The sequence below is a fragment of the Thalassophryne amazonica genome, chromosome 21 (genome assembly GCF_902500255.1).
Source record: "Thalassophryne amazonica chromosome 21, fThaAma1.1, whole genome shotgun sequence".
Classification (NCBI taxonomy): Eukaryota; Metazoa; Chordata; class Actinopteri; order Batrachoidiformes; family Batrachoididae; genus Thalassophryne; species Thalassophryne amazonica.
In genome coordinates, this window is record NC_047123.1 from 20856039 (window position 1) to 20878145 (window position 22107).

At 39.4% G+C, this 22107-nt stretch overlaps 1 protein-coding gene across 1 annotated transcript; it reads right to left on the reverse strand.

The window, feature by feature from the left end:
• Positions 1–14622: 14622 nt before the first annotated feature.
• On the reverse strand, positions 14623–21756 carry LOC117502935 (melanocortin-2 receptor accessory protein 2A-like). The gene is made up of 4 exons (XM_034162078.1): positions 21712–21756; positions 21387–21521; positions 20953–21052; positions 14623–15103 (listed from the first exon to the last, which is right to left on the reverse strand). Exons 2-4 carry the CDS (start codon positions 21502–21504, stop codon positions 14674–14676), a joined length of 648 nt encoding a protein of 215 aa, XP_034017969.1. The 5' UTR covers positions 21505–21521; positions 21712–21756; the 3' UTR covers positions 14623–14673.
• Between the last annotated feature and the right edge of the window lie 351 nt (positions 21757–22107).

Genomic DNA, 22107 nt, shown 5'->3' on the forward strand with positions numbered 1-22107 from the left:
TTTTTTTTTTTTTGCTTGTTGGTGAGGGCTGAGGTTCAGATGGAATCTGCCCGGGCCAGGTATCACACCCTGAGGGCTATGAGCTGTCTTATTGTGCAAGAGTGTCAGGCTGAAACACAGTGCTTGGTAAGATTTAGGGTGGCGGTAACAAGTGCTAGTGAAGTATAAGAGGTAACAATGTGAACTGCATATTTCTTTTCACCTTTGCGCAAGATATGAACAAATAGATAAATCTATATCTTTTATGTTTAAGAAACAAAACCCTTTTTTACACTACAGCGGCACTCGGCAAAGCTCAACCATAATGATCTCATAGTGTACGCCAGACATTGCGCGCGTGCACTTTCTCTATGTCCATGTATTCGCCTGGATTTGCATTCGGTGGTGTAGCTTGGCTTTGTCAACCACAGTTTATAATCTATTCTCATTAATGTCGCTTTAATGTCTTTAATATCTCTTTAATGTCCTGTACAGTCACAACAACTCAACTTTCAAATCAGACATGGGGTCAAATCCTTTGCATTGTATTTAAATACAAATACAAATACTTTAGATTTTCGAATTCCAAATACAAATACTTTGTACTTTTTCAAATACAAATAGAAATACTTTATATTTTGAGTATTTCAAATACAAATACAAATACTTTCTATGAACAACACAAATCAACACAAAAACTGATAAACCGGTGACAATTTATTGTGAAAATAGCATGACCAAATACTATTGATAAGTAAAGGATTGAATGTTTTATCACAAATTCACTACTATAATATCACAGGCAATAATCAAACTATCACAATCTATATTCAGCATGGTGCCACAGAGATTCCCAAGTTTGAAAAGTATTTGTAAAAGTATTTGGAAATACTTGGTATCAGCGATGTATTTGAAATACAAATACTTTGAATTCAAAATCAGAAAATACAAATACTCTGAAAAATGTATTTAAGTATTTTCAAATACAAATACTTTTGTATTTGGCCCCATGTCTGTTTCAAATATTAGTCGGTAAAAGTACCCCACACTGTCACTGACGATCACTCTCACACTCGCTCTCTCGCCGATGACTTATTAATGCACAGCATAAGTTGAAACCTGCCCTGTGTCTCTCTGGGTCCACTCTATTAAAAATGTAAATGCCGTCTCACATGTTTGCATTGCACGGGGAACCAAAAGCAAAGGTAGACGGGGGGTTAAAACATGTACAAAACGGCAGCTAAAACATGGCATAGAGGATTTGAGGTAACGTGCAGATGATTATTAGCTTAGATCAAGTGAAGGTCAAGTTTTTCTGGTTTTGTGGGTGTTTTGGGGTATAACGGATTAAGCCGATAAATGAGAAGCAATAAAAACAGCATTATTAAATTAGTATCTGTTCCTGTTTGCTTCACTAAGTGAACTCTGAGGACATATGCGACTGACTCATACATTCCCCATTACTGAGCAAATATAATGCACAAACACTCCATGGGTTTTCTGTCGAGCAGGTTTGAAGCTCAAGCAGGTTGGTTTAAGATGTTGCCATGTTGGCAGTGCACAATTCCACCTAATGGCTGGCCAATCTGGATATGAGTGAGGGGGGTGGAGCATATGCAAAATCAGCGTGGCACTGCTGGGACAAATAAAGCCCAAACACACCCACTTATCTCAAAGTTACCAAGCTAGCTAAGGCTAAACAGATAGGTAACCTTGGTTTAGATGTTTGATTACTGCATATCTTTGTGGACAGGGTTGTGCTAGCCTTAAAAACTAGCATATTGCGTCTATAACTCACGTAGTTAGTTATAGACGCAACTGTAACGTAACTGTAGTTAATGTCAGCAGGGTATTGATAGTTGCTAATTAGTGCTAATGATGCTAACATACAAATTAATACAAATTTTTCACTCAACAGAAATGCTGGGGCATAGACTTCTTAGAGATCTGTGAGTGCAATGAGCCACACAGTATGCCATGTTATCTCAGATATTTGCAATAATATCTGCTCAGAAAGGACAGTCAAGTGCAAGCTAGCAGCTACTTGCTAGCAGTGATGGCCAGTACCTGGCACCATTGTTACCAATTTAAGGACTTCATTGCAAGATTTAGTGACTTTTGTTGTGATTAAAAATCCTATATACCAACTAGTGACAAATCTGGTGAATTTTATTCCACACAAAGCAGTTTGTAAACAGCTGACTATAATAAGATTACAAAAACAGCGAAAAAACAATCAAACAACAAATTACTGCTATGTAGTCCCTCACTTCACAGAAAACAAACAAACAAAATTAACCACCCTCAAGAGAATGCGATGCCGTTCAGCTTCCCACCATATGCAAATTAGATGTCATTACATCATCATGTAATTTAGCAAATTTTTGTTACATTTTAGAGCGCCAATAGCAACTTCTGATGAGAATCTTTTGGCAACACTGCCTAGCATACACTCACTTTCACAAAAACCAATCACACCCCTAATTATTCATAACTTCATGGCTTAAAATAGCTCAAACGGATGAGTTAATGTATACTTCCCGCCTGTACTGTTGTCATGATGGGGAAAATTTCCATAGACACACAAACCATTTTTGTACAAGGCTGTAATGTGGGTAATTCAACAGGGGTGTCTACGGAAGTTGACTCACTTTGCAGCCAGCCTGAAGTGGCTATTCAAGGAACTGCAGGTTTGGACACATCCACATTGGCTTCATTTTTCAGCACGGGAGATGGCCACTTACAGAGGATAGATTTTTTTTTAGGTATTACTTAACGCAACTTGTATTCTTTCTTTCTTGCCACATCCCCTGCAGACATAAATTGCCTGGAAGTTGCACACCAAGCATTCTTTATTCCTTTCTGTCGCTCTTGCAACCCTATTTTAATTGCATGAAGCAACTCTGCATGTTTTAACAGCAGCTTCTTTGTGGCCTTGCAGGAAAAAAACTTTCATTCATTTCACGAAAGCTTTTTGAATCGGCGGGCTTCCTTCAAAATGATGCATTTGTATGGCAAGACAACAATTCAGCTTCACATTTCAAAGAACGTGTTATGTGTCGGACGCAGCTCGGAGAACCGACCAGCGTTTGAAGGAACCCAGTATGAAATAAGCAGAGCACGGTACAAAGGCTAACTGAATTTAATACATAACAGTGATACAAAAATACATAAAGAAAGTGCGGTCTGGCGTGGTGCGCTCCCAGCAGCGCTAACGGTCCGGAGCCAGAAGCTGTTCGGACCAAGGACCCGCCGACACCCCCCAGGTGGCCGCAACAAACGAGTCTGTGAAAGAAGGAACCATTATGTGAGTCCACACTCTACACACACAGAGAACCCTTAAAGGTGTACAAACAGCAAACACTTCCTGGCTTGATTACTAATCAGCTTCCCAACCTGCAGGCATGCAACATCCAGTTCACAAAACTCCACTGCAGTGGAAGCCGATACATGACTAACATACAGCTCAATATAAAAGGTGTGAGGGACACCACATTACTGACTATATAAATGTTAGTCACAAAATCTAACGTACCTCAGGAAGTGGTGCTGACGAGCGTGAGACTCACCCCCTCCTCTTTCACAGACCATGCATCAAACCTGGACGTTCTCTGCATCCACTGATGATGAGATGGCTCCGAGACGACGTTCTCACCCGTCTGGTCACAAGGTCGAGTCTCTGGCAAATACACACTGTATACTCCAGTCTAAATGCCACCATGTTCCAATCCATGTAGATGCACCACAGCTGTGAGTCTGACGAGCCGCAGGTGATCAGGGTGAGGTCCTGATAACCTCAGCAACACAGCACTCAGTCCCAAATGCAAGCCACCTGGAAGGAAAAACAAAAGACAGAAACAAAAGGCAGCCAGGCCCCCCAGCCATACAACAGAACGGTTGCCTTCTGTAGTTGCAAGAAGCATTAGCTGTTCTGTTCATAACTCTCTTTGAAGACTGAAAAACACAGACGGCCTGTAAAGACTTTGAAAAAGTGCCTCTGGAAAGTATTCACAGTGTGTCACTTTTTCCACATTTTGTTATGTTACAGCCTATTCAATAATGGAGTAAATTCATTTTTGTCCCTCAAAATTCTACTCACAACACCCCATAATGACAACATGAAAAACTTTTTTTTTCCCAAATTTATTAACCAAATTCGTGGATTGCTGTAGAGATGGATGTAGTTTCTCCTCTTTCCACATAGTAATGCTGGAGGTCTGACAGAGTGCCCATCGGGTTCTTGGTCACCTCCCTGACTAAGGCCCTTCTCCCCGATCGCTCAGTTTAGATGGGTGGCCAGCTCTAGGAAGAGTCCTGGTGGATCTGAACGTCTTCCATTTATGGATGATGGAGGCCACTGTGCTCATTGGAACCTTCAAAGCAGCAGAAATGTTTCTGTACCCTTCCCCAGATTTGTGGCTTGAGACAATCCTGTCTCTGAGGTCTATAGACAATTCCTTTGACTTCATGCTTGGTTTGTGCTCTGACATGTACTGTCAACTGTGGGAGCTTATATGTAGAAAGGTGTGTGTCTTTCCAAATCAAGTCCAGTCACTGAATTTACCCCAGGTGGACTCCAATTAAGCTGTAGAAACATTCAAGGATGATCAGTGGAAACAGGATGCACCTGAGCTCAACTTTAAGTTTCATGGCAAAGGCTGTATGTACATGTGATTCTTAATTTTTTTTAAGAAATTTGCAAAAATTTGAAAAACAAACAAACAAAACAAAAAACTTTTTTCACTTTGTCATTATGGGGTATTGTGTGTAGAATTTTTAGCGAAAAAATTTATTTCATCCACTTTTGGAAGAAGGCTGTAACATAAAATGTGAAAAAAGTGAAGCGCTGTGACTACTTTCTGGATGCACAGTATACTTAATACTACCCTAAAAGTCAAGCCTGTCTACGTTTGAAGCCTGATGATGTCATCAACTGCTAGTGTCTATACACTGAATGGGTGGTGCTATTGTAGATCTTAGCTTTACTGTAGGATGTCAGTAACAAACGATGGCAAAACTGAAATTATTTTGAGAAATTGGGTACAATTCAGAAAAAAATGTCACATCTTGGTCTATAAAAGGAAAAAAAAACAAGGAAAAGAAGCCTACAATCTACAATTTGGCAGATTCGTCTTCTCGGCAGACACTAATAACTTCAACAAGTACCTTGATGATGGGCTTGAAACATATTTTTTAAATCCTAAAATTAATTGGTTCTTCCTTTTGATTGATTACATTGTTACTCTTTGTGTAGGTTGACCGAATTCTTTGAAGAAATTAAACAAAATGTGAGTCTTCCATCTCACTCTGGAAAATAAAATAAAACAACCAGAATCTAAATCCAGAATAATACATTCTTATGCTTGATAACATCAATTATTTCACCATGTTTCACGGCAATAAGTGGAAAACATTTGGAGAAATTTTGAAAAAAAAATTTGCCATCTCATTGGAAGAAGAACATAAAGAGATCCAGACTCCACATCTGGATCCTGATCAGTATCAAAATACAGCAGGGTCTTCTGCTTAATGTAAACTTGATTATTCCATTAATTGTCCTAGAAATTGTTTTGAAAACAGTTGAGAAAATGATGAAAATCTAATTTTTAAAAGTTACATTGTGTGTTCTGGATTTTTTTTTTTTTTTTTTTTTAATTTAAAAAGTCCAGCACAAAAATTTCCTACAGCTTTCTTCTTGGCACAATAGAATATCGAAAGCAACAAAAATATTTTGGGAAATTGTGAAGAAATACATGACTCAGAATCCACATCTTGATCTTGACCAGCACAAATTCAACATGTTGGTGTTCTTGATAGACTGATCATTCTGTCGATTTCCACATCGGTCAGATGGGCCTCGGCAAAGCAAAGAAACAAACAAAATACTTGACATATAACCACAGAACATCTGGCAGACGTTAAAAAAATTAGTAGTTTTGAAGTACAAAAGGTTTTATGCTCCTCAGATAATCATTCAGAACGTTTGCCAGCAAAAATGTTTCCTGCAATATAAATGGCACGAGTCAGTTCGAAGGCTCTTGAAAACCTAATCATAAAGCAGGAAGAAGATGAAAAGCGGGCGAGTCTCGTCTAAATGGACTGTTGCAGTGACTCACCGCTGCTACAAGAGAAGAATCAAATCAAATCAATCAATTTTATTTATATAGCGCCAAATCACAACAAACAGTTGCTCCAAGGCGCTTTATATTGTAAGGCAAAGCCATACAATAATTACGGAAAAACCCCAATGGTCAAAATGACCCCCTGTGAGCAAACACTTGGCGACAGTGGGAAGGAAAAACTCCCTTTAACAGGAAGAAACCTCCAGCAGAACCAGGCTCAGGGAGGGGCAGTCTTCTGCTGGGACTGGTTGGGGCTGAGGGAGAGAACCAGGAAAAAGACATGCTGTGGAGGGGAGCAGAGATCAATCACTAATGATTAAATGCAGAGTGGTGCATACAGAGCAAAAAGAGAAAGAACACTCAGTGCATCATGGGAACCTCCCAGCAGTCTAAGTCTATAGCAGCATAACTAAGGGATGGTTCAGGGTCACCTGATCCAGCCCTAACTATAAGCTTAGCAAAAAGGAAAGTTTTAAGCCTAATCTTAAAAGTAGAGAGGGTGTCTGTCTCCCTGATCTAAATTGGGAGCTGGTTCCACGGGAGAGGAGCCTGAAAGCTGAAGGCTCTGCCTCCCATTCTACTCTTACAAACCCTAGGAACTACTACAGTAAGCCTGCAGTCTGAGAGCGAAGCGCTCTATTGGGATGATATGGTACTACGAGGTCCCTAAGATAAGATGGGACCTGATTATTCAAAACCTTATAAGTAAGAAGAAGAATTTTAAATTCTATTCTAGAATTAACAGGAAGCCAATGAAGAGAGGCCAATATGGGTGAAATATGCTCTCTCCTTCTAGTCCCCGTCAGTACTCTAGCTGCAGCATTTTGAATTAACTGAAGGCTTTTCAGGGAACTTTTAGGACAACCTGATAATAATGAATTACAATAGTCCAGCCTAGAGGAAATAAATGCTTGAATTAGTTGTTCAGCATCACTCTGAGACAAGACCTTTCTAATTTTAGAGATATTGCGCAAATGCAAAAAAGCAGTCCTACATATTTGTTTAATATGCGCATTGAATGACATATCCTGATCAAAAATGACTCCAAGATTTCTCACAGTATTACTAGAGGTCAGGGTAATGCCATCCAGAGTAAGGATCTGGTTAGACACCATGTTTCTAAGATTTGTGGGGCCAAGTACAATAACTTCAGTTTTATCTGAGTTTAAAAGCGGGAAATTAGAGGTTCAAGGTTCAAGAAGTAAACAGAACGAGGCGGCGGAATGAAACCTGCACCTCAGTTCTCTCAGCAACACTGATTGACTATAGGTCACCAAACCATAGGCTGAGGGTAGTCGTTTCAAATGGCAGAAAGGAACTGCTTGGGGTTTTGAGAGGGTTTCAACTTTGTGCCAGTCAAACGCTTGACATTTTCCTCAGTAATTAAATGATACACAGGATCAGAGCCGTCGAAGCTGCTGAACTGTGAAATTACCGTAATGTTCTGTTTCCCCTTTAAAGATATTTGTTGGGAAGCTAACGTTAACACACACTTTTGTTTACATTTGTTATTGCATTTGTTGTTAATACCGTTATTGTAGGGTGAAGTGACACTATTGTACTTTATACAGCAGTTACAGTTATTGTTTAGTTTTGTTGGCTAGCTAGGTACAGTTGGCTTATTAACAGCTAAATTAACGGTAGCTCATCTAGCTATGTTAGCTTACTTTTGCGATTTGCACGTTTATTTTACATGGTGTAGATTTTTAATGGTTCTTCAGTTTATGGGTTCGTTAATAGATATCAACAGATAGTATTTAAGTTTGGGGGTTTCCATTAGAAATCATGTAGAGTATGGATTTTGTCTTCCTATACTAAGATTGCAGGTGAACTTTAGATAGATATCAAAATATTACATCATAGGTTCTCTTTCTATAATAAAATAACCATATTTATAGCTTAGCCTACTAGCTAGAATTCAATTTTACTGCTAGTCTACAGACTAGGTAAATGTATACTACAATCTTCTCCTGTATGAATATTTAGGTTTTAGAAGCTAACTCATATAATATTATGTAGTAACTATATTTCTTGTATATGTTGTTTACTACCCTGATTGTGTAAATATCACTTATATACATGCTGTCCATATTCTTGAGCTGCTTACGTGGGTAGGCAGAGTTCCCATGGGATAAAAAAGCTTTTCAACCTACCATCCCTGGTTCTCAAGACCAGGCACCTAAGTGGCTCTACTCTTCATTTTTTAGATATTTAGATATACTTTAGTATACACTAGTAGAGTTCTACCTTAGAATTGGTATGTACGCGTATAATAGAAGATATACCTTACTGAAGTTTCATGGCAACAAGCAGCAAAACGTATGTTGCAATTCCACTGAAATACATCATTATTTTTGCATTTAGCAGTGTGAGACGCCAATCCGGCAGAATTCTGTGCACTCGTTAATCCCTGGCATTTGTTTGCTTTTTGTTCCGGCGTTGCTTCCAGTGCATTCCACCCAGTTGTCAACTACAACAAAGACAGACACTGACAAAGGGCATTTAGGAGATGGAGGGAATGACGTCTAATCTGCACAACATTGCTTTGACTCCATTACCCCACCAACTGGTTGTTGTCGCTCACCACATGTCTGCAGACAACACTAAAAACTACTTTAGAACATTTGCTGCTATGTGATTTTGAAAGGTCAGTGGCACAGATTGATTGGATGGAGGTGCATGCACAGTTTTATGTGCAATTTGAATTTCTATTGTATTGAGTTGTCAGGTTCTCGTCTTGGGGGGCTGCAGCAGTTTGCATAAAATTGTCGCCTTTGTGGTTAAAAACACCAGCTGGAAAAGAGTATATACCCTCACCTGCCTTTTTATTAGGTACACCTTGTTAGTATTAGGTTGGACCCACTTTTGCCTTTAGAGCCGACTGAAATAATCTTTAAAATAACTGAAATAAAATAATCTTTAACTGAAATAATATTTAAAATGATGCTAAAGGCACCAAATTTGGCAGAAATATTCCTCAGATGTTATTCTTTTGAAAAAGCCCACGTGCCACTTTTCAAGATTAAAAATGGCCGCTATTCTGGCATATTGAATTGGGTGGAATTCAACACTGGGTGGAATGGGACAATACAGCTGAAGTATCTTGTCCAAAAAGACAGACGGGTAACATGACCAAGAATCAATCAGAGGTCTACATATTGATAGGAAGGAGTGGTGGGCACACATCATCTAATTCCGTAACCTCTAATTAGCAACACTAATGTTTTTGACAGTGGATTTCAACTAACTTTGAAAACCGATGGGAGAGCAACGAGCGTTAACTAAATTTAGTTTCACTAACTTCAAGTGTGCTGATATTTTTGTGAATGAAGTTTCATCCATTGTTTATATGTTAAGTTAGTGGTTATCAGTAGATTCACATATATTAGTGGTTTATTGGTTTAGCATGATCACAGTTAGCATGCCAATTAGCAGATTAGCGGTAACTGAAGTTAACTTTTTGGTTAGCTGTACCCTCCACCCGTAGCCACTAGGATAGTCAATACTGGGCACATTTTGTGCTTTATTTAATCACTAAAAGAATTTGGTTTTGTATCATTTCATCCCAGCTGACAATAAATGGTTACGCCATACCTCAATATTATCACATATCAATTGCCCCTGATTACTTACAGTATATTTATATATATACGGGATGTAAGAGGGTATTTCTATTCATCACATTTATCTAGCCAGCTGTAGCACCGTTTATCGTAGCTTACAAAATAATTGGTTCTTTTCTGTTTGATAACCCACATTAATTCATACTTTTGTCCACATTTATTGTTATATGTATTTGTTAATACCGTTATTGTAGGTTTAACTACGCTATTATACTTTATACACTAATTACCGTTTTGTTTATCTTGTTAGCTTGCTAAGTACGGTTGGCTTATTAATGGCTAATTTAGCTCTTCTAATTATAACTAGCTTATTTTTGTTATTTACAATTTTATTTTACATGGTGTAGATTTTTAATGATTCATCAGTTTATGTGTTCTTTTTATAGATATCAACATATAGTACCTTAGTTCTTAGGTTCCATTTGATAGCATAGAGATTATGCTTTTTATTTTCCTATAGTATGCTGGCAGAGTTACTTTAGATAGATAACAATACACATTACATCATAGCTTCTGTTTTGTATAATAAAATACTATGACCATGACCAAATCTTCTCCTGTATTAATATTTAGGTTTTAATACCTACTCCTGTATATTATATAGTACCATATTTATTGTATATGTTGTTTATTACCCTTAATATTTAAATATAGTTTTATATGTCTTATCTTTCTTATGTCTTATTATTTATTATTATACATACTTTTTTCTTGAGCCGCTTGGGTGGGTAGGTAGAGTTCCCATGGGATAAAAAAGCTTTTCAACCTACCATCCCTGGTTCTCAAGACCAGGCACCTAAGTGGCTCTACTCTACTCTTTTCTACTCTTCTATTTTACTCTTCCTTTTTAGATATTTATATATACCTTAGTATACTAGCATAGTTCCACCTTAGAATTGGAATATAATATATAAGATATACCTTTCTGAATTCAAGTGTATGTATGTTTAAATATACTGTGCGTAATATGAATCAGTCATCTTCCTGGGTGGTTGCTATCCAGGGTCCAAGGCAGTTCCATGGTGTGGTGGATGCAACACCAACGTGTGCTCCAAGACCTAACCTAAGGCTTATGGAATCACAGAAAATTGATATGCATCAGTATTGAGCATGGTGGCACAAGCAGGAGGTTTCCAGTTGGATGGATGCCACTTATGTCCCCATATGTATGTACATCTGGAAAACTTGGAGTGGAAGAGGTAGGACCACTCGCTTTAACCCCCCCCCCCCCCCCCGAAACATCTAAAGCAAATAAAGGTTTTTATGTTACTTGGATGAGCCCAAAACAAATCAGTTTTTTTCTTCAACAATAAAACCCGTCCTCAAGCTGCATATTCAAGATGGCGTCCAAAATGTCTGCCATTAAAACACACTCAAAATGACATACCATTTTGAATGGAAGACCCATGAATGGAAATTAGTTCAACATATTTGTATTTATTACCTCCGCCAAGGAGATTATGTTTTCGGTCGCGTCCGTTTGTTTGTTTGTTGGTTGGTTTGTTAGCATGATAACTCAAAAAATCCTCACCGGATTTCAATGAAATTTTTACCAGGGTGTATCTTGGCCTAACTTAGAAGTCATTAAATTTTGGTAATGATCCGGAACACGATCCGGATCCAGTAATTTTTTTAAAGGATTCTTTATCATTGCAGGATAGGGCCAGTTTCAACATTTTTGCATCTAACTTCATGAAGACGGTTCACAAAGGCTGAACAAAAATTAAGTTACGACACAACAATAATTTAGCATTTGTTTCTCCTCACTGAATAAAATTATTAGAAAAAAAAAAAAAACTTGTGTTCATGCAGTTTCTCAGTACATTTGCTGAAGATCTAAGAGTTTAACGTCTGAATCTGAAACATGACGGTAGATGTGTGAAACGACGTGGAATACGTCTCTTTGCCAAATGGTACTCCATGTGGCGTCAGTCACCCTATGGCCTTGGCGGAGGTTTGCGCTCTCCGAGTGGTTCTAGTTATGACTGAAAACTTTCTTCTCTAGTAATTTTTTTAAATTAAAATGACATTTTGTGGTCCACTATAAGGAACCTAAACAAAAAAAAGCACTACAAGTCAAGAATGCGGATCCATGTTTGATCCTCCGGTTACCCAGAGCAAAAATGGGGGGCAACCAAATGAAATTAATAGGGTATAACACGTGTAGTGTACGACAACACAGTGCAACCCGTTTTGCATATTTAAATTTTGCTGCTTATGTGGAGCTGCTTTGATTAGTTGCAAAAATTAGTGTTGCATTTTAATCCTGGGAATTTCATGCAAAACAATAATAGTAATAATGATGATAAAAATCAACCACATATAATTAAATAATGAAAAATCTTCACTGAAGATGGTTGTGGTGAAGTAATCATATTTGTTCTGCTGAGATTAGCTGCTTGCTTTAGAGTAGATTATAAAGGATGAAGGATATTTGAAAGTGTATTTTTTTTTCCTGCACGTTCACAAGTGGGGAAAAATGGGCTGTCAATCAAAATAGACAAAGACTGATTTGGTGATGTTAAAGTTGATAGGGTCTCCAGTATTCCCAGCACGCCCTGTCATTAGTGAAATACACTCCATCATTTGTTGGTAAGTGACAATAATGTCTGGCAATGTTCTCTTGCATAATAAACACCTTCTGTTGCTCTGATAAGTTTTTTAATTTATGACTTGGAATGAGAATTTTCATGAATAAAGAAGCAGAAAGCAGTGCAACGCAAATACTTGTCTTCTGACTGAGCTATTCTGTTGAATGTCGAAGATATTACCAGCACAAGCTACAACAGCGACGATAATTGGACACTTTAGCAAAGTGTTCACTTTAGATATAAGCGACTGTGTGACCACCAATCAAGAAGGCTGCTCAATCATGAAAATCGCAGTTATTTAAAATGATCAATGACTGCATTTATTGAACCTAAAAACTATAGCTTATAGTGGATTTTCTTTAAAAACGACTTCCCCGTCCTCATGGTTACCAAGTAAGCTAAGGCTAACAGGCTAACTTTGGTTTGGTAACACATTCTTGTGTACTGGATGTTGGTTTTTGTATCTGGTGACTTGGATGTGGGTATTAAAAGCTATGACCTGTGTATTGTTTCAGAAACGGTGGTACCATTAGTAGAAGTGATGTCACCAAACTATCAATATGTGTTAATAACATCTAACAGTGCTAACTTACAAATTAAATTAAACTAAAATTTCACTTAAAGGAAATACCGAAGCACAGACCTCTTAGATGGTCTGTTGTTACAATAAATGTCACAGCAATCCATTTTATTTCAGACATTTGTAATAAAAGGACAAACATGGTTGAGTCCACCCACAGCAGCTAGCGGTCACCTACTAGCCTAGCAGAGGCTGCTGCTAGCAAAATTGCAAAATGGAATGTGGCAAAATGATGTTTCATTTCAATTCCTATATTTTTGTGCTAACAGTGCTAACTTACAAATGAAATAAAACTAAAATTTGACTTAAAGGAAATACTGAAGCACAGACCTCTTAGATGGTCTGTTCTCCGTACATAATCCAGCATGCAGGTGCTTCAGTGTTGCAAACCCCAGCGGGTGAAGGTCAAAGGGTAGTCCACTTTTCACCTGACTGTGGCAGAAAGTTAATTTCAAGGAGTGGGGGTTGGATCACTTATTTGTCTGGGTGGTTGCCATTCAGAATCTCAGGCAGTTCCATGGTGTGGTGTATGTGATGGTTGGTGCCACCAACGCATGCTTCCAAACTGTCTTGACGTGACTCAAATGCAAAAATACAACTCAAGCTATACAGATCTCAAATAACTACTGAATCTAGAGATTAAATCGTGAACTACTTAGAATCCCCAAGTATCAAGAAAAATGTTGGCACATATGGTGGTGCCACTCGTTGCATCCACTGCCAACCTGGATCCTGCTTGGTAAACACCCAACCCAGCAACAGGTCCATCCCTACTTCCCAGTAATCGCCACCTGTCTGTCAGACCCATGCAATACATGGGCATCCTCTTGGCCTTTTCCAAGTTGCTAAGGTCCTTGACGCTGGTAGATTTGTGTACTGGATTACGCTCAGGGGTGTGCGCCACATGGCCATAGTGTTACAGCTGATATTCAATGACAGTGCGAGCAACTGCTCATTTGCCAAAAAGCCATTCCAATTCTACCAAACGAATGTTTGGACAGACCAAGTACCAAAGACATCAGTCACCAGCTGAGGCTACAGTGGCTGTATTTTACCCCTGGCACACAGCAGTGCACAGTGCAGTACCAGTGTCTTCTAACCGACATACTGTTTTCAAGCCTAGCACCCCCCCAGTGTAAAAGTACACTAGCAAGTGTAGCATCTATGCACCCACAGGTGTTGGTCAGTGCAGATGGACCACCAAAGACCTGGTTTTGTATGTTGCCAGTAGTTTGGCACCAATGTCAAGAGGGCATAGATGGTCCAAACGTCTGCTTATTGTGACCTTCCTGTTTTTAATTGGCCCCCTTGTTTGGTTTTGTGCCACTAAGCCACAACAAAACAAACAAAAAGAGGGCTTTCCCCCCCCAACAGAGACTTTCATTTGACAATCAATCCATCTTATATTCCTTTTGGTAGATCACTTGGTGAAATAATATCCAATACCAGCAGAACAGAATCTCTATCTTGTCCTTTAGAACTCATTGCTCCTGAGTGCTCCCAGTCAATGGCTCCATTTGTCAAGAAATATTAACTGACATTGCATGGAAACTGGATTGTTGGCCAGTCTTTTGTGTCCTTTGAGGTTCTGGTTCAGAAGAGTAAAAAATATAAATAAACAAACACTGCAAACAGAGATGGTATGCATGTTTCCTTTGTGACAACACAAAGGAGCCCATGAATGGAAATGAATGGACGATTAAACAGTTTCAAACCGTATCTACACTGTGATCGTGGCCTTCAGTGGACATCACGACGAGCCCCTTACAGCGAGACTGTTACTGAAGTATGGCAGACGGTACATATAGCAGATCGTCTTCTCCCAGGACTGAATTGTGCTCCAAGTTCACAAAGTTGGGGATGTTGAAGTGTGACAAGAAGACACTCTCTGTGTTGGTTCTACTCTCTGCTGCTGATTCAGTGAGAAGCTGGTGTCTCCCACTTTCATCTTCCATCTTGTCCATCCCCTGGAAGCCGATGCCCAGGGGTCTGTCATGTGCCACCTTGGCTTGGGCACCACCGTCTTTCTGGTCTTTGGGTTTGAGTTTCTTAAGACCCTGTTGCTCCTCGCTGATGTAGAAGTGGAAATAAGAGTGGGATTCTGCTAATAAGGGACGTGTGAAAGCTTTGTCGTTTTCATCCTGGTGGCTGCCGGTGTCCATCAGACAGCTGTCTGGTTGATTGGACTTCTCAGCGGCTTCTAGGTTTCTGTGAAGGAACAATGATCCCAGATAGAAAGATGAAATATTATGAGTATTTTACTTCCTACCTATGATAAGACCTATGATAAACTGGCTACCTCTCCAAGGTGCACCCTCTTGCCCAATGACCCCCCCCCCCCCCCCCCCCTTGACCCTACACTAGGATAAGCAGGCTTACAAAACGGATGCAACTAGCACGTTGCCTGTGTTGATCCACAGGTTCTAGATTTGGTCGTGTTTATAAAAAAGGTAGCTGACATTTTTCAAGGTGGTAATAAATTATGCAACATTTCTATAATGATTTTAACTGAACGTGCAGGAAATTAAAATGTGAAAGTTTTGTAAATAATTGTATTTTTTATTTGGCACCTTTAGTTGATGTCATGTTTTACAACTGGCAAGATTGAGACATTTCCTTTGTTCAGAGCTTATCTAGTTACCAGGGACTGATTAATGGTGATATCAATGTCCATTGTTCAGTTGTTACCTAATAGCCCTAATTTTTCCAAAAATATTAGTCCTATCTTCTTTCCATTTATGCGACGTTCATCCTTGACCCAAAATACATAAACATATCAAACGGCAAATGTCAGCTCTCCCCAGTTTGTCCGTGATCAAAGTTACACACGTGTACACAGAGGCTACTTTGCTATTAATATAAAGATGACGATTTACCGCCCCCTGCTGGAATGGCGTGTGAGTCCAAAATTTAATTATCAATGTCCATTGTTCACTGTTGTTACCTAATATACCTCATGTCTCATTGGGGGGGGGGGGGGGGTGAGTAGTTTTATTGTAAGTTCCTTCGGCTGCTCCCTTGTTTGCACTCTGGGATTAAAATGACTTAAAATAAATACCAGACACACAAGTGTAATTTTAAAATAATATTCTTAAATTAATATTTAATTACACTATGTAACACATTTTTATTTTTGTTTTGTTCCTGGGTACACAGTGTGTTTTCCTAACCTGTTATGCCTTAAATAAATAGAAAATAGCTGTTATTCCACAGAAACTTTGCTTCTGTGATTAGGACAATGATATTTTGAAATTTGTCTGTTTTCAAGAATATTCTCGATTCGCCTTCACTACTACTGAGTAGTCTTCTACAATATTTTTTAACTGCTAGAACTGTCCAGAATTTTCTAGAAGTTTCCAGAATTATCTAGAAATTTCAATAAACTTTTAGAACTTTCTAGAACGTAAAAAATAAAAATAAAATCAAAGTTTGTGCTGAATGTAATCATTTTTCCATAGACTTTAGACATAAGTAGTTGAAATATAACACTTAGAAGCCAGGAACAAAAATTGTGTTACATAGTGTTATAGATATGTATTTACACTCACAGAAATATTTAACCCTAACTTTTAATATTTATGTAATTTTATTACATGACAAATTCCCATTTTCTTTTTTTTAGATAATTTTAATACAAACCTACCAAAAAAACCTTACATGATGCATATTCATTACTGTAATAAATCCTATTTATTTGAAATGCATAATCCTCAGCTTTATGTATTTAGTATTAATAAAATATAATTACTCTAAATCAGTAATAATAACAGTATTTATTTAAAATACATACAGTATATTGTTTGAATTGCATAATAATTATGTTATCTATACAAGATAAATGGCATACGTAACATAATTATTATGCAATTCAAACAATATACTTTATGTGTTTTAAATAAATAGAAAAGTGGCAGGGGTGGGATTTGAACCAGGAACCTCCTGCACTGAAACCAAGTGCACTAACCACTTGACCACCACCCCTGCACCTTATTTATCAGGTAGATATGGACATAAGAGCACACTGCTTCATTCATGTCATTTCATGACTGTACGTCTGTGACCATGGGTCATCTACAGAGGAACAGATGGTTCATACTTGTATTGTTCACTTGATAAGAGGGATTCAATAAAATGCGGTGGTTTTATTTTTTTTAAATACGTCTATTTCCTTGTTCATTTCAGGCATTTTTCTGCACCTTTTATAGGACAGCGATGGTAGTGCGGTGGTAAAGTTTCTGGCTGGCAATCAGAGCTTTTGTAAATAGCAGGTTCGAATCCTGTGGGTGGCATTTATTAATTTTTTCACAGCAGCTGCATGATGTGGTTACACATGTTCCAGCTGCTCACACTGTGTTCCCGCTGCAGGATTGTTCACACCTGTCACCCCTGATGTCAACTCAGTGTTTTCATGTTTCGCTCATACGAGCTGTTTCGCCATGATTCACCCTGATTTGTACTTATTTGTACTATGTATGAAGGGGCCCTTACTGAGTGTTTCTCTAGTTTTACATATCCTACCTCCTCACGTTTCTACTCCATCTACCCCCCCAAAATGTAAGAGCAAGGCTGCATGACAACACTGATAAATATATCTCAAATGATTTTTTAAAAATCTGGCAAATCAGCAAACAGACAAAACCTTCCTAGATCTGGCAGCGTGCCTTCTGTCGGGTCAGCTGGTCTCACAACGTTCTACGAATATACACAGATGAGCATCTCTGGCCAAGAAACACTGTTTATACACACTCCCTGACAACTTGATTTCCTGCCAGCAAGGCGAGTGTGCTGGCGAATTTCATTAAGGTGCTGCTTCAGGCTTCCGGCAGCTGTCAGATGCTGAAAAGGCCAGTTCAGGAGAATCTCTCCACATCTTGCTTGTAGCCAAGAGACCACTGACGTTTGGGTAATTCACAAGAATTTTGAGTACTATAAGAAGCCTCTCGGCCGGAGTCATCATGAGGATCCATTTACTGCAGTTATGCACCACCTCAGCAATCGGCTTCTAAAAATAGCATCATCTGCTCCTGGAGCTTCTTCGCCGATGTGACGCGTTATTCGTCATTCGAGACTACACTTGAATGGGTGTGCCTCAGATGCACGATTCTATACCATGATTCCACCTCCTAATTATTATTGTATAACGCCAAAATAGATCCATGTCATTTGATTGATGGTTTGTATGTAACATGATATGGATCATTTGTACCATTTGCTGTACAATTTTGGTTCTATTTAGCATGCAATTTTGGTTATATGTTTTGTGCTATTGCACGCCACTGCGTGCTTACATCAGCGGTGACGGCGTTGAGCTTAAAAACTAACAGGGGCCCGACACAGTGCCCTGACTCACTGGGTAATGGATCGGAAAGCTGGATGCGCTGATGGAGCTCGAGAGCGAGTTGGGGGTGGGGTGGGGGGGTGGTGGTCATGACAAAGCAGTGTTTGCCGGAGGCGGCACTGTGCAGGCCAGGTTGGCGTGAGGCCACTGGGGCACAGCAGACTCCATCAGATGACACCTGAGTGAGATGGGGCATCTCGGTCTCGATACTGAGCTTTGGCGAACATTGTAACCCCGGGAAGGTCACAACTCCCTTTTCTCTTGTTTATAAATTTATTAAACATCAAATGACATGGATCTATTTTAGGTGTTATATAAAACAAATCATGAATGTTTTGTCATTCGTGCAATGGCAAGTATATTTCATTCGGTGAAAGATGTAACATTCCATCTTTCATCTCATGAAATATTCTTACCGTTGCACTCATAAACATTCATTATTTGTATATTGTTGCCTCACCCCACGGGTGTGTTCGCTAGTCATAATCATTCAAGCGTTTTGAAGCATTAAATCAATTTCTGTATGTAGCAATTGTTTCATTTAATATTTCAGCCATTTTGGAAACATTGAGTTATCAGCCAGAGGCTTATGCTCTAGGGCAGGGGTGGGCGTCGAGGGCCGAGACACTGCAGGTTTTCCGTGTAACCAATCACCTCAGCAGGTGGGTTGCTGATGAGCTTCTGCTCTGAACATAAACACCTGGTTGTCAATGAAATCACCTGCTGAAACACCTGATCTTTAATGAAATCACCTGCTGAGGCGATTGGTTGCATGGAAAACCTGCAGTGTCTCGGCCCTTTATGGCACATGATTGCCCACCCCTGATCTAGGGATTGGCCTCGGTCTCTATGCAACTGTTTACATGAATGTGGACGAAATATCTTGCGAAATATCCAAAACGAAATATCTAGCGGTAAGGTTTCAGACTGGAACCAATCCAATACCTTAAAATTGTGTTCTCGAAACAGGGCGGGGTGGATCACTGAGTAAAGTCTATGTTTACAGGCTGAACGTTTATGCATGCTCCTAAGTGCCTTTCCCCGTTGAGTGGGGCTAGGAAGGTTTATCCCGCTAACAACATGGACTCGGCCATTACTTCTCCATCCCTCTTTATTGTACTGTTTATAATTAGGCAAACATGAGTGCCATCTATCTAAGCTTGTGTTCATTATCATTTCAATAACTTCTGCCTGGCTATAGCAAAACTGGCTAGCGTGTTAATCCTGATGTTTCCAACTTTGAAAACTTTATAATCAGCATAAAAGTACAACTGGTGGTCAGCGCTCTAGTCTCCAGTGTGTTTATGTAATTTTAGGTTTGACATAAGCATACAAGTGTGTGCAAGCACACAAACGTACACTTGGAAAAGGACAGGTGAGTTTTAATTACCAGTTCGGTTGCAATGTGAAACCTCAACACTAGATGGTGCCCTTTTCCTTCGCACCGCTTCAGGAATGCATTTCAAAAGTGGATTGTTTTCTATTAATTATCTTGATTCATCTAACTGCCTAATTTCAGCCAAAACCTTTTCTTTTTGGAATATTGAGAATTTTACCCAACTTTACGCCCTGCAGTTTAAAATACACTGGGAAAAGAACCAACTTAAAAAAGCGTTACAATTGGTAAAACCTGAATGAATTAAGTTGTTTGAACTTAAATTTGTATGTCTTACAAACTTAAGTTCAAACAACTTAAATCAACTTAAATTTGTATGTCTTACAAAAAAAAAAAAATCAAAGAAAACAGTTTAACAATGTACCCATGTGCCCAAAAGGGTGGAGGCAAAAGCACAAAACACCATAAAAATAAAAAATGTATACATATCTATATATAAATATACATATACCCATGATAAAAAATACAAAGCATAAATTAGTCACTGACCTAAAATTTCAAAACACAACCATGCAAGCAACAGTACAGAATCCACAAACCCAAAAACAAAACCAATACATCACATATGTAGATGGGTCATGGCATTTCTGAAAAAGGTAAAAATTTGTCCAAGGTCAGTCATTGAGGTTAAAGGTCATATCTGCCTGTTTGTTGACCTACTCCTCTCAGCCCAGCTCCTTGATTTCTGCTGATTTGTGGCCAGCTTTGCACGGAAAGCCCATCTCAAAATTCCCCTTCAAGAATTTATTTTGGACAAGGTCAATAATGTGATTTTTAATTAGATTTTGGCCACATGTGGCAAACACTTTGGATTTTAGAAGGTCAGCCAGTGGTCAGTCATTCGGGTGAAGGTCAAGGTCACTGAGGCTCTTACGGCATTCATGTCCACTGGTAAATCTGTAGTTTGTTGAAAGAGAGGGAGCGTTTTTGTTTTTGTTGTTGGTTCGGTTTTGTGGATCTTCTCACATCTGTTCTCACCCAAACAGAATCAGCTGCCATTATGCAAATTTTGTGTGCTGTGTGATGCCTAATTGTTAAGAAAAACGCAGTTGTCCCAGCAGATTTCAGGTTATTATATAGATTCATAAACTGAAAGGGGGCGTGGTCAGTAATAGCTCCTTTCCATTTAAAGTGACATGCTTTTTTTCCCTTTATTTAAAGTGTCTGTGGGGTACAACCCCTTCAAATAAAACTGGGATTTCTCTAAATAAGTCTTAATTCGATGCAGGTAAAATGAGATGATCTGTGCGTCATGCTCGCTCTGTCCTTGGTGCTGAATCCAACATTTTTGCTGGATGGTCAGAAGGTACAGTTTCTACTCACTCTTGGTGCGGAGCTCCTGTTTTTGTGAGCAGCGTGAGGACAAAGAACATAAAAATGACGAACACGGCCAGTCCGACCCAGAATCCGATCACGATGGAGTCTGCGAACACCAGAAAAATATAAGAATCAAGTTATTACGCATGTTATTACTGTGACATACTGCACATCTACTGTGTTTTCCCAAAAATTACATACAAGATCACAAATCTTAATGATCCAGCTGAACATGCAAAGCTTCTTGAACTGGTTTTAAAGAGTTTTTTCCAGTAAAATTAAGTAGCTTTCCCCCTTTCACGTTTGGGGTTTACGCGTCACTGCGGTCACTGCGTGCGCGCTGCTGTCACATAATTGGATGAGATTCATTTGAAGCTTATAGATGATAATATGCATTAACAGGTGTTGCGCAGGAGGTGTGCGCCAGTGGATTGTCTTACATCTGTGCGCTTTAAGTCCCTCGAAAGACACGGGCTCCTCGTCGTCGTAATACTCATACTGCCACACGTAGTCACTGCGACGCGCGCTCATTCGGCTCTGGTTGTGGAAGTCGGACATTTCCAACGTTTTTGTGCCTTAAAAACACACAGAAAACGGCTCAGCGCAACAAATCAGGTAAGGAATCCAAAGTTCACCAACCGCGATGTTCAGGATGTGCGCATGCTGGGTTTGGAACAAAGTGCGTAAACGCCCCCTCCTCCCTTCTTGTTTAAATCCCCTTGTTCTCTCTCTCTTCAGAGATTTTTTTAAGTAAAAAATACCCACCTCACAGTGTGCCAGCAATAAAATCCATCGTTGGACCCTTTACGCAAAAAGTACGTCCATCCCCGTTGAGCTCCTCTGCGTTCTGAGGAGCTCCTCTGTGCGCCTCACCGTCTCCCAGCACTGCTGCCTCACGCACACCGTATACACGAGGGAAATAAAATACAATAAAATAAAACACTATAAACCTTGCTCGGATTAGGGAACCTGTAGCCTCCTCTTGGAGCCAGACCTGGAAAGGTGGGAGCTTGCAGATGAGTGTCTCCTGGTCGGGTCTACAGCCAGGGGGCTTGGTTGGACTCAGCCCCAAGAAACAATACTCACCTCCCTATGGGCTAACCACCTGCACATAGAGTATAACGGGTTTGATGCACTGTTCTTGTTCTTCGGGTGGTGGAC

What these genes read in the sequence shown, in the direction of transcription:
- LOC117502935 (XM_034162078.1), bottom strand. Translation starts at nt 21,504, where the DNA reads ATGTCCGACTTCCACAACCAGAGCCGAATGAGCGCGCGTCGCAGTGAC. An exon ending in GGGACTTAAAGCGCACAGAT is followed by an intron (nt 21,053 to 21,386) that starts GTAAGACAATCC and finishes TGGTGTTCGCAG; the next exon opens with ACTCCATCGTGATCGGATTC. An exon ending in ACAGGAGCTCCGCACCAAGA is followed by an intron (nt 15,104 to 20,952) that starts GTGAGTAGAAAC and finishes GTTCCTTCACAG; the next exon opens with AAACCTAGAAGCCGCTGAGA.